Here is a 13,825-nt window from a genome sequence, read left to right on the forward strand (position 1 = left end):
TTATATAATACCAGTTGAATAATGCGTAAATGACTAATGTGTGGTTTTATTTCCTATTACACAAATATTAATCAAGCAGCCAGTTGTCAGAAGCCAAGCACACTAAGACAAATTCTTTTGAGGATAGTTTCTTAGATTTTTAGTGTATCTAAGAATTGACTGCACAGTTTATTAAAAATGCAGATTTTCAGGCAAAACTCTAGATTTTAATTCAGGAGGAATCTGCAAATTACTGACCAACTCAGTGTCCCTGGTAAGAGACAAAGAGATTACTGTGGAGTTCGGCATACCCTTTTTTCTTATTTGAACTGGATAAATGGATGATGGGTATGACAGAAGGAGCCTTATTAGACAATCCAAGTAGAGGCAGGAACAAACCAAGGTGTTTTAGCCTAGCTTAAGAGGTTCAGATTAGAAAAGGCCTCCGGTATCCAGCTAAAAACCTATGATTAGAATCTGGAAACCATCTAAGGTTTCAGAGTAGGGGGATAATAATCTGAAAATTTTTTTTTTTTTTTTTTTTTAAATATTTTATTTATTTGTTTGACAGAGAGAGAGAATCACAAGTAGGCAGAGAGGCAAGCAGAGAGAGAGGAGGAAGCAGGCTCTCTGAGAGCCTGATGCAGGGCTCGATCCCAGGACCCTGAGATCATGACCTGAGCCGAAGGCAGAGGCTTAACCCACTGAGCCACCCAGGCGCCCCTAATCTGAAAAATTTTTAAAGGAATGTTGATTGGATGGGATGAGTTGTAAGTTGGAAAGCCTGTGAGAAGGTGTAGGATAAGGTGATAAAGGTAAGCATCGAGGAGGAGGTACAGACAATACAAAATAAAATATCAGAAGTCATGCTGGTAAATATTGAACTTCCCTTCACATACTTAAAAATAGGAAGTTAACATTAAATACATTAAAAACATTCATTAAAAACATAGTAACAGCAACAAAAGCAATAACAATAATAAAAATAGTAAGAATAAAATAATTTTTAACAGGTCTTTCCGATGTTTACTTGCATCATTCTTAAAAGTCCATAGGAGCTCAAGAGCAGTTTGTATTGCCTGGAAGAATCATCAGAAAGAGGTATTAGTCTTCTAAGTTAAAACTAATCCATCAGTCATTATAAACTAAAAATAGGCATTTCTTATCTTCTATAAAGTAGGTGAAGCAATGTTTGCGTTCTGTAGCATAATTATATTTCTATTTGAAAAAATTTTTTAAAGTCTTATTTTATTTATTTATTTATTTATTTCAAAGAAAATTTTTATTTATTTATTTATTTGACAGACAGAGATCACAAGTAGGCAGAGAGGCAGGCAGAGAGAGAGAGGAAGGGAAGCAGGCTCCCTGCAGAGCAGAGAGCCCGACGCGGGGCTCAATCCCAGGACGCTGAGATCATGACCTGAGCCGAAGGCAGCGGCTTAACCCACTGAGCCACCCAGGCGCCCCTAAAGTTTTATTTATTTAAGTAATCTCTATACCTAATGTGGGGCTCAAATTCATGACCTGAGATCAAGAGTTGCATTCTCCTCCAACTGAGCCAGCCAGGTGTCCCACATAATTACATTTCTTCATTCACTATTTCAACCGATTTTGATTTATTGTCAAAGATAAAAAGATTCATAGTCAAAAAAGAAAACTTTACTTCTCCACACCTACAAATTCAACATTTAGGTTAAAATTTTGCGGGAATGAAAGAGGGAACAATTCTGGGGGTAGGTGGGGTTGGTGGGTAGGTAGAAGCAAAAAAGTCAGACAAGGCTTCAAGAAAGATGGGACATAACTGGGTTTGAAAGTGGGAACTAGACATGAGGAAAACTGAGAGTAAAAAGGAGGAAAGAAAAGGCATTTATACAAAAATCTTAGTATGGATTTAGTACTTCAGAAATTGTCAACAAATTCTCACAGTTCATAAAAAAGGAGAACTTGGGAAATGTTTGTCAAAGCAAACCCAAAGGAAGATGTCACTTACACATTTATTCATTTCTTACCTTCTTTCAATGGTGTTTTGAGAGGAAAATTTTCTTTGCTTTCATGAAGAAAAGCCTTTGAAGGATCAAAATGTTTGATACCAAGAACTTTATTCAATTCCTCTTGAAGTTTTGTCTCATTTTGTTTTCTTTTAGCAAGCTGAGAGCGGAGTTTTGACACCTCCTATGTAAGAAAAATATAGACAGTAAATAATTAAAGTTCATGTTGGTGAAGTGTGTTATCCACTTTACTGATGAATTCCAAAGTTGTTCTTTTACCAAATTAAAAGGCAAAAATCACTACTAGATACAGGCTTTAAGAATACAAAATAAAAATGACTCTGAAGGGCTGTGACAAAATGAGACATTTAAATCTTCTTGTCACTCTACAATGACAAAGCTATGTTTCTGATAAAAGTTCATCTCTAAATTAAATGCAGAGATCAACCACTGGAACGACAGCTCCACTAACCTGCTTCCCAGTGAAACCAGGAGAGGCAAGCTGAGTACTCAGTTCCTATGCCAGATGTGTCACTCAGAGAAAAGCTGGTCATTTTCTCCAACTTCAGCTCCAGAACCCTGTCTCAGAGATTTTTTCTGGGGGCCAGGGCCGGAGGGGAGAAAGTAGGCTATAAAACACATAGCTCCTAATTTCTTGCCAAAGGGGCTGATTTTACTTGGAATAGAACTGAGAGAAGTTCAAGCTGAAGGGTGCTGTGAATTATCACAGAGCTGGTGGTCAAAGGGAACTGGGTGGTGATTCAAAATGTAGGCTAAGGGGCACTTGGGTGGCTCAGTGGGTTGGGCCTCTGCCTTCAGCTTGGGTCATGATCTCAGGGTCCTGGAATCCAGCCAGACATCGGGCTCTCTGCTCAGCGGCAAGCCTGCTTCCCCCCTCTCTCTTTTTGCCTGCCTCTCTGCCTACTTGTGATCTCTGTCAAATAAATAAATAAAATCTTTAAAAAAATAATGTAGGCTAAATTGTAGGTTTAAAACTGATGAACAGGGGAGCCTGGGTGGCTCAGTGGGTTAAGCCGCTGCCTTTGGCTCAGGTCATGATCTCAGGGTCCTGGGATCGAGTCCCGCATCGGGCTCTTTGCTCAGCAGGGAGCCTGCTTTCCTCTCTCTCTCTCTCTGCCTGCCTCTCCGTCTACTTGTGATTTCTCTCTGTCAAATAAATAAACAAAATCTTAAAAAAATAAATAAATAAAAATAAAACTGATAAATAAGACAGCTGGGAGGAGCCCTTCTAAGTCAGAACATAATCACTGACCTCAGATACAATTCCAATGAAAGAGCAAGAATTTAATTGGGTTAGTTTGAAGAGCAGTTATATACCAGGACACTGCTGAAGATAATAGAGCAATAGCAACTAGTAATCTAGCAACTAGCAAGAGTTTAACAAGTGATCAGGGAAATAGAGGAAGACAGCCCTACCAAAATCAGTGTCATGCCAGGGTGATCGTGTGCATGTTCTAAACCAAACTATCCTGAGTAGCAACATCAGAGGGACAACACTACTGGGGGTGGAGAGAAGGAACAGAATTCACTGGTACAATCCAGCCAATTACCAAACAAGTGAACAAGAAAATAACAGGCCTGGAAGGAGAGGGCTGTAACCAGAAGTGCTATAATATGTAACCTAAAATATCCACTACCTGACAAAAATGTACAAATACACAGGAAAGCATGACCTATACAATGGAAAAAAGCAGGTGACCAAAACTGCCTGCAAGAGTAACCAGATATTGGAATTATCCAAAAAAGATTTTAAACTAGCCATTACAAATATATTCATAGAGATAAAGAAACATAAATAATCAAATAAATAAACAAAATGAGAATATTCAAATTATTAGACTCTGAAATGAAAGAAGGGATATGATAACTGACCTTACCAAAATTATAAAGATTATAAAAAAGTACTATGAACAGTTATATTTCCATAAATCAGATAACTGAAATGAAATGGACAAATTCCTATAAAGACACAAACTACTGAAACTGTCTCAAAAAGAAAGTAAATCTGAATAGATTCATAGTGAAAAGACTGAATAGTAATCAAAAACTACCCACAAAGAAAAGTTAAGGTCCAGATGGCTTCACTATTGAATTCTACTGCATATTCAGTGAAGAATTAATACCAATTATTCACAAACTATTTCAAAAAGTAAAAAAGACAAAATTTTTCCCAACTAATTTTATAAGATCAGCATTATCTTGATACCAAAACCAGACAAAGATATTACATAAAACCTATAGACCAGTATCTGTTGGGAATATGGATGAAAAAAATCCTTAGCAAAAATTAGCAAAGTGAATCCAGCAACATAAAAAGAGAATTCTACACCATGACTAAGTGAAATTTATCACAAATGCAAGGTTAATTACATATCCAAAAATCAATTAATTTAAGAAATCATATCAATAGAATGAAAGTCATGTGATTATGTTATAGACACAGAAAAGGCATCTGAAAAATTTAACACACTTTCATGATAAAAACAGTAAAAAAAACTAGTAATGGAAACTTTCTCAACTTGATAAAGAGTATCTATAACAGACCCAAAGCTAATAGCATACTTAATGGTGAAAGTGTGAAAGCTTTCCCCCAAATCAGGACCAAAACAAGGATGTTCACTTCCTATCACTTCTATTCAACATTGTCTTGAGGTTCTTTCCAGGGACTTAGGCAAGCAAAAGTAATCAAATGCATTGTTAGAAGTAAAACTACCTCTATTTATGAAAGACCTTCTATACAGAAAATCCTAAGGAAGCCACTAAAAAAAACTCTTACAACAAATAAATGAGTTCAACAAGATTGGAGAATACAAGACCAGTACACAAAAATCAATTTTATTTCTATATACTTGCAACGAACCATCTAAAAATGAAATTCATATATAACTTCACATACAATATCATTAAAAAGGATAAAATACTGAGGAATAAATTCAACAAACGGAGTGTAAAACTTACATTTTGAAAATGCCAAAACATTGTTGAAAGAAATTAAAGATCTAAATAATTGGAAAAACATCTGACTTTCATGGATCAGAAGATGTAACATAGTTAAGATGGTAATACCTCATGCCTATCTACACACTCAACATAATTCCCATATGAATCTTAAATGACTTCTTTGTAAAAGTTGAATAGCTGGTTCTGGAATTCATATGGAATTGCAAGGGACCCAGAATAGTCCAAACAATCTTGAAAAAGGAGAAAGTAGGATGATTCGTGCTTTCTGGTTTTAAAATTTATTACAAACCACTAGTAATCAAGACAGTATGGGGGCGCCTGGGTGGCTCAGTGGGTTAAGCCGCTGCCTTCGGCTCAGGTCATGATCTCAGAGTCCTGGGATCCAGTCCCGCATCGGGCTCTCTGCTCAGCGGAGAGCCTGCTTCCCTCTATCTCTCTCTGCCTGCCTCTCCATCTACTTGTGATTTCTCTCTGTCAAATAAATAAATAAAATCTTTTTTAAAAAAAAAAAGTAAAAAAAAAAAAAAAAGACAGTATGGAAGTACAAGGATAGATCAGTGGAATATATTTGAGAGTCTAGAAATAAACCGTAAATAAACGGTAAGTTGATTTTCAAGAGGATGTTAAGACTATTCAATAGGGAAAGAATAGTATCTTTTAACAAATGGCAAGGGAACAACTAGAGGGGTGCCTGGGTGGCTCAGAGGGTTAAAGCCTCTGCCTTCGGCTCAGGTCATGATCCCAGGGTTCTGGGATTGAGCCTTGCATTGGGCTCTCTGCTTGGCGGGGAGCCTGTTTCCTCCTCTTTCTCTGCCTGCTACTCTGTCTATTTGTGATCTCTGTCTGTCAAATTAATAAATAAAATCTTTGAAAAAAAAAGAAAAGAGAACAACTAGATATCCACATGCTAAAGAATAGTTAGACCCTTACTTCACACTGTATATAAAAACCTCAAATGGATCAATGACCTAAATGTAAAAGCTAAAACTGTAAAACTCTTAGAAGAAAACAGAGATAAATCTTCATGACCTAGGATTTGGCAAAGGATTGTTAAATGCCAAAGAACAATAGACAAATGAAAAAAGAGACATGTTGGGCTTTGGCAAAAATTTTGTGCTTCAATCAACATCATTAAGAAAGTGAAATGACCGGGTACCTGGGTGGCGCAGTGGGTTAAGCCTCTGCTTTCAGCTCAGGTCATGATCTCAGAGTCCTGGGATAGAGCCCCACATTGGGCTCTCTGTTCAGCTGTGAGCCTGTTTTCCCTTCTCTTTCTGCCTGCCTCTCTGCCTACTTGTGATCTCTCTCTCTGTCAAGTGAATAAATAAAATCTTAAAAAAAACCAAAAAACCCAAAGTGAAATGACAATGTACAGAATGAGAGAAGATATTTTCAAGTAATAAATCTGATAAGGAACAAACACATATAAAGAACCCTCATAATTTAATTAAAACAAACAAACAAACAAACAAACAATAATCCAATTAAAAACGGGCAAAGGACATGAATAGATAGTTCTTCCAGGAAAGAGATACAAACGACTGATAAGCACATGAAAAATGGTCAACATCATTAGTCATCATGGAAATGCAAGTCAACCACAATTAGGTATCTTTTCACAACCACTACTATGGTCAGAATGAAGAAATAAGGTAACAAGAAGTGTTGATAAGATGTGGAAAAACTGGAACCCTCATATATTGCAGGTGGAATACAGAAAGATATAGTTGCTTTGGAAAATAGTTCTTCAAACAAACACAAAGTCACCAAGTTACCAAGCAATTTCACTTTTAAGTATTACCCAAGAGAAACCAAAATATGTCCACACAAGAACTTGCATATGAATGTATATAGTAGTGAGTTATATAATAGCTCAAAGGTAGAAACAAGTAAAATGTCTATCAACTGAAATGGATAAATAAAATGGGAGATATTCACAAAATGAAGTATTATTTGGTCATAAAGAAGAATGAATTACTGATACACGCTACAACATGCATGAACTTTGAAAACACTGTTAATCAAAAGAAGTTAATCACGAAAGACCACATATTATTTGAGTGCACCAATAGAAAATATCCAGAACAGAGAAATTTATGGAGACAGAAAGTAAATAAGTGATGGGAGGGGTGAATGAGGAGATGGGGAGATGACAGTTAAAAGGTAAATGGTTTGGGGTGCCTGGGTGGTTCAGTGGGTTAAAGCCTCTGCCTTCTGCTCAGGTCGTGATCCCAAGGTCCTGGGATCGAGCCCTGTATGGGGGCTCTCTGCTCAGCAGAAAGCCTGCTTCCCCCACTTTCTCTCTGCCTTCCTCACTACCTAGTTGTGATCTCTATCTGTCAAATAAAAAAATAAAATAAAAAAATCTTAAAAAAAAAAGGTAAGGGGTTTTGGGGTAGCTGGGTGGCTCAGTGGGTTAAGCCTCTGCCTTTGGCTCAGGTCATGATCTCAGGGTCCTGGGATTGAGCCTCGAATCGGGCTTTCTGCTTGCCTGCTTCCCCCTCTCTCTGCCTTCCTCTCTGCCTACTTGTGATCTCTCTATCTGTGTCAAACAAGTAAGTAAAATCTTAAAAAAAAAAAAAAAAGTAAGGGGTTTCAATTTTCATTTTGATACAAATGTTCTAAAACTGTGGAGATGGTTGCATATCTGTGAATGTCCTAAAAACCACTGACTTGAATACTTTAACTGGGTGACTTGTATGGTATGTGAATTATATCTTAATAAAGCTGTTAAAAAAAAAACTTAAAAAATACTTAACTATCTTTTTCTTAAGTAATCTCTACGCGCAATGTGGGCTTGAACTCATGAGCCTGAGATCCGGAGTCACATAGTCTACCAACTGAGCCAGCCAGGTACCCCAAATGCTTAAACTATTTTTGTATACTGCTTGTCTTTATATTTATTTATACCAAGGACTTTGCTGCTTTATAAATCGAAATGGATGTGTAAAGCTTTACGAACTCTTCCAATTACACTAGTGATTTCTATTATACTAAGGAGGTAGTTGGAAACCTGAGAACGTTAATAGCCATCTGGTAAACACTCTTTAAAATAAATCTGTAATTCTCAGATGGATGTTCCTCTATAAACTTAGTTTTTTCTGATACCAAAGTCCTTCCTTTAACTTAAATTTTATAGTTAGAATAACAAATGCCCCACCCTAATACCTTCAAGAGAATGAAGTGTTATTTTACAAACCGATTTGAGTTGGCTGTTTTCATCTTTCAGTTTCACAACATGCTTGATTTTTTGCTTTAGATTTTGATGACCCAGTAATTTAGCATATGAATCTCTTAGTTTATTTAGTTGTTCCTGAGCTGCACCATGTTCATTCAACAAAGCCTGTTTCTCTGCTTCAAATGCATCCAGTTGTAGCTGAAAAAGAGGTTTTTAAAATAGACTTAGAAATAATAAATTTACATGTCTCATATGAACTACAAAGGAAACTCAAATACAAAAATAAAAAACAAAATGATGGATGAAAACAGATCATGCTGGCATATTCTCAGGGCTCTCCTTAAATTCAGTGAGTGAGACTCCTTAAAAAAACTTTGGTGTATTTCATTTCCAGGATCACTAAAACACAGGGAGAGAAGGCAAGCTAGACAGCCTAATCTGTGTGTCAGCTGGATCACCATGTTATAATCAACACTCTCACTTTTTTAAGTGGTAACATTAGTTTTTATCTTTTTTTTTTTTTTTTAAAGATTTTTTATTTATTTACTGACAGGCAGAGATTACAAGCAGGCAGAGAGGCAGGCAGAGAGAGAGAGGAAGAAGCAGGCTCTCTGCCAAGCAGAGAGCCCGATGCGGGGCTCGATCCCAGGATCCTGGGATCATGACCCGAGCCGAAGGCAGAGGCCTCAACCCACTGAGCCACCCAGGTGCCCCAGTTTTTATCTTTTTTTAAGATCAGTGTGTGTGTGTGTGTGTATGTATTTTTTTTTAAACTTTATTTTTATTTATTTGACAGACAGAGATCACAAGTAGGCAGAGAGGCAGGCAGAGAGAGAGGGGGAAGCAGGCTCCCTGCTGAGCAGAGAGCCCGATGTGGGGCTCGATCCCAGGACCCTGAGATCATGACCTGAGCGGAAGGTAGAGGCCCAACCCACTGAGCCACCCAGGCGCCCCTTAAGATTGTATATTAATTTGAGAAACACAGAAAGAGTGTAACAAAATTAAGGATCACAGATTTACATAAATTATCAAAAACTTATATCAGGACAGCCTGCTAAGCTATTACATCTCTTATTAGAAAGTAATTTTTAGGGGCGCCTGGGTGGCTCAGTGGGTTAAGCCTCTGCCTTCAGCTTGGGTCATGATCCCAGGGTCCTGGGATCGAGCCCCAAGTTGGGCTCTCTGCTCAGCAGGGAGTCTGCTTCCTCCTCTCTCTCTGCCTGCCTCTCTGCCTACTTGCGATCTCTATCAAATAAATAAATAAAATTTTTTAAAAAAGTAATTTTTAGCCTATAAAAACTACACAAAAAAATGTATGCATAAGAATTAAAAAAATGTATGTCTCCTTTAGTAGGAGTTAAACTGACACTGTAAATATAAAGCAAAGTGATCTTAGAGAAACCAAGTCACTGTGTTGACTGTGACAGGGAACAAAGTGAATGCCTAAAAGAAACAAAAGTGAGCATAGTCCCAGCTGACAAACCTGAAAAGGTTTTGTTTTATTATATAGTTCTTCATAAAGGAGACGCCACTTATTCATTTCCTCAGTTAACTCTGCCACTGTGTTTTCTTTTCCAGCTTTTCTGTAAGGAGAAATGAAATTTTAAAACATAGTATATTAGAAAAAATAACTGAGGCAGTCAGGTTCTAAACCTAGATTACCTTGCTTCTTCCTCTTCGAGTTGTTTCTTGAACTCTTCACCTTGTTGCTTGAGTTGGTTCTGCAAATCAGTTATTGTTTTAAGAGACGAGATTGTGATTTCTTTGATTTCTGCTTCTTTAAGTGCTGACTTGGTCTGCAGATCTAGAAGCATCCTTCAGTTTGAGAGAGAAGAGTCCTTTAAACATTTTATAGCCACTTTAATAACATTTCCTCTTTTTTTTACTTAACAAAACAAACCAACAAAACAAACTCAAGGAACTCTCCAAAAATTGTACTTTTTAAACCATGTAAACCTTTAATTTGTAATTGAAGATCACCCAAAGCAAGTCATGAAATTACAATTCCCTGCAACACTTAGTAGCTGGCTTTCAACGACATTAAATTATCTCAACAGTTGTAAGGCTACAAGTGTGGGCAGGTTTTAGTTCTCCCACATACCTTGCATATTCCTGATTTGCATTCTCAGTTGCCAATATCTGATGATGAATGTCCTCTGCACTTTTCTCAGCCTTGGCCACTTTTTCCTGAAGTGATGAATTCTCCAGCTTAAGATCTTCTATCTCACTAGCTGTTAATGCTTTATAACTTATTAAAAGGAAAATAAAAAGTTGAAGGATTTTTCTAACTATTGTATGCATGATAAACATATAGCTCAGTAGTTTTTATTTTATACAGTTTAAGGTAACACAAACAAACCCCTTATAAAATACCATGCATTTACGGAGGTAAAAATTCAGTATTCTGAGGTCAGTATTAATGAGCTTATATGGCATATGCTGCTCATTCAAGGAAAAAAATATTGAGTGCCTACTATGTGTATGAAGTATACAAAACATGAAAATTACTCCAAAACAAATATATGATCCCTGCACCTACTGTCACAGGGTTTATGCTCTTGTGGGGAAGACAAGGAAATGCCTCTCCAGGTCTTTGCAAAAAAAAATGGGAAAATATATGTATAATAAAATTTATGTCATGAAGAAAACTAGAGGGGTTATGTGTGGCTCAGTTGGTTAAATGTCTGCCTTTGGTTCAGGTCATGATCTGAACCCTGGGATGGAGCCCTGCAAAGGGCTCCCTACTTAGCTGGGAGTCTGCTTTGCCCTCTCCTTCACTCTCTCCCACACTTGTGCATATGTGCAAGTGTGCTTTCTCTCTCTCTCATAAATAAGAGTATAAATAAATCTTAAAAAAAAGAAAAGAAAACTAAAGCACACCTTAAGCTGAGCTTAAAGGCATTCCCATATGATCATTTCAACAGAAGCAGAAAAACATTTAACAAAGTACAACATCCATTCATGATAAAAACTCTCTGCAAAGTAGGTCTAGAGGGAATATACCTCAACATAATAAAGACCTTTTATGAAAAACCCACAGGCAACATCATAGCCAATAGTGAAAAACTGAGAGCTTTTCTTTTAGGAAGAGCTCTTCCTTTTTTTTTTTTTTAAAGATTTTATTTATTTGACAGAGAGAAATCACAAGTAGGCAGAGAGAGAGAGGGGAGTAAGCAGGTTCCTTGCGGAGCAGAGAGCCCGACCTGGGGCTCAATCCCAGGACCCTGGGACCATGACCTGAGCCGAAGGCAGAGGCTTTAACCCACTGAGCCACACAGGCGCCCCAGGAAGAGCTCTTCCTTTAAGAAAAGAGCTTTTCCAGGGCACCTGGGTGCTCAGTGGGTTAAACCTCTGCATTTGGCTCAGGTCATAATCTCAGTGCCCTGGGATCAAACCGCACTGGGCTCTCTGCTCAGCAGGGAGCCTGCTTCCCCTCCCCCCTTTCTGCTTGCCTCTCTGCCTACCTGTAATCTGTCAAATAAATAAAATCTTTAAAAACAAACAAACAAAAATAAATAAAAGAGCTTTTCCTTTAAGGTCAGGAACAAGACAAGGATGTTTACTCCACCACTTTTATTCAACATAGTACTGCAAACCCTAGCGACAGCAATTAGACAACAAAAAGAAATAAAAAGCATCCCAAATGGTAAGTAAGTGAAACTCTATTTGCAAAGTACATGACATTATGTATAGAAAACCCTAAAGATAGCACCAAGAAACTACTGGAACTGATAAATGAATTCAGTAAAGTCACAGGATACAAAACTAATACACAGAAATGTGTTGTATTCCTTTACACTAATAGTGAAGCAGAAGAAAGAGAAATTAAGAAAATACAATTTACAATTGTACTAAAAACAATATCTAGGAATAAATTTAACCAAAGAAGTGAAAAACCTGACTCTAAAAACTATAAAACATCGATGGAAGAAATTCAAAATGACATAAGGAAATGGAAAGGCATTCCATGCTCATAGGTTGAAAGAACAAATATTGTTAAAACGTCTATAACTGCCCAAAGCAATCTACAGATGTAATGCTATCCCTATCAAAACAACAAAAGCGACAGTATGTGACATGGTAAGTGCTGTGAAGTGTGTAAGCCTGACAATTCACAGACCCATACCCCTGAGGCAAATAATACATTATATGTTAATAAAAATTAAGAAAAAAAAACCCAAAACACTGAAAGCTTTTGCATAGAACTAGAACAAACAATCCCCAAATGTGTATGGAACCACAAAGACCTCAAACAGTCAAAGCAATCTTGAAAAAGAAAAACAAAACTTGAGGTACTACAACTTTAGATTTCAAGTCATATTACAAAGTGGTTGTAATTAAAACAGTATGGTACAAGTATAAAAATAGACACAAAGATCAATAAAACAGAACAGATAATCTGGAAATAATCCCACAATTATATGGTCAATTAATCTTGGACAAAGGAAGAAGGAATATAAAATAGGAGAAAGACAATTTCTTCAATAAATGTTGTTGGTAAAACTGGATAGCTACCTGAAAAAGAATGAAACTGGACCACTTTCTTTCACCATACACAAAAATAAGCTCAAAATTTATTAAAAACCTGGGACGCCTGGGTAGCTCAGTTGGTTAAGCAGCTGCCTTCGGCTCAGGTCATTATCCCAGCGTCCTGGGATCGAGTCCCACATCGGGCTCCTTGCTCGGCAGGGAGCCTGCTTCTCCCTCTGTTTCTGCCTGCCATTCTGTCTGCCTGTGTTCGCTCTTGCTCCCTCTCTCTCTCTGACAAATAAATAAAATCTTTAAAAAATTAAAAAATAAAAATAAAATAAAAACACTTTGTCGAGTTTTTAAAAAAAAAAAAAAATTTATTAAAAACCTATATGTGGACCTGAAATCATAAAAATCCTTGAAGAGAACATCACATTAATCTGACATTGGTTATAGAAATATTTTTCTAGATATAGTCTCCTGAAGCAAGGGGAATAAAAGGGAAAAAAACTACTGGGAGCACAGCAGAATAAAAGGTTTTGGCACAGCAAAAGAAACAATCAATACAACTAAAAGGCAACATACAGAGTGGGAGAAGATATTTGCAAATGACATATTTGATGATGGGTTAGCATCCAAAATATATAAAGAACTGATACAACTCAGTATCTAAAAAACAAATACTGCAATTAACAAATGAGCAGAAGACATGAACAGAAATTTCTTCAGAGATCCAGATGGCCATCAGACACATGAAAAGATGCTCAGTATGACTCATCAACAGAGAAATGTAAATCAAAACTACAATGAGATATTACCTCACACTTATCAGAATGGCTAACCTCAAAAACACAAAAAACAACAAGTGTTGACAAGGATGTGGAGAAAAAGGCACCCTCTTGCACTACTGTTGGGAACGCTAACTGGCACAGCCACTGCAGAAGACAGTATGGAGGTTCATCAAAAAATTAAAAATAGAAATATCCTATGATCCAGTAATCACACTGCTGGGTATTTTCCCCCTAAATACAAAAGCATTCATTCAAAGGGATACATGCACCCCTATGTTTACGGCAGTATTATCAACAATAGCCAAACTATGGAAGTGGTCCCAGTGTCCATTGATAGATGAATGCATACAGAAGATGTGGTAGATATATACAATGGAATAATATTCACTCATAAAAAAGAAATGAAATCTTGCTATTTGCTACAACATGGATAGAGC

The 13,825-nt window shown here is 37.0% G+C and overlaps 1 protein-coding gene across 1 annotated transcript in view; it reads right to left on the minus strand.

Moving 5' to 3' along the window:
* Positions 1–716: 716 nt before the first annotated feature.
* Positions 717–13,825, minus strand: part of HMMR (hyaluronan mediated motility receptor) — a 38,752-nt gene continuing 25,643 nt past the window's right edge. Inside the window, exons 13-18 of the mRNA XM_045075632.1 lie at positions 10,229–10,375; positions 9,790–9,942; positions 9,611–9,710; positions 8,149–8,325; positions 1,989–2,151; positions 717–1,058 (exon numbers count right to left, since the gene is read on the minus strand). Of these exons, the coding sequence (XP_044931567.1) occupies positions 1,039–1,058; positions 1,989–2,151; positions 8,149–8,325; positions 9,611–9,710; positions 9,790–9,942; positions 10,229–10,375 (760 nt within the window). The 3' untranslated portion in view covers positions 717–1,038. The remainder of the gene's footprint in view (positions 1,059–1,988; positions 2,152–8,148; positions 8,326–9,610; positions 9,711–9,789; positions 9,943–10,228; positions 10,376–13,825) is intronic.

The sequence above is a fragment of the Mustela putorius genome, unplaced genomic scaffold, assembly GCF_011764305.1.
Source record: "Mustela putorius furo isolate JIRA1106 unplaced genomic scaffold, ASM1176430v1.1 tig00000145_pilon_pilon_pilon, whole genome shotgun sequence".
Taxonomy (NCBI): domain Eukaryota; kingdom Metazoa; phylum Chordata; class Mammalia; order Carnivora; family Mustelidae; genus Mustela; species Mustela putorius.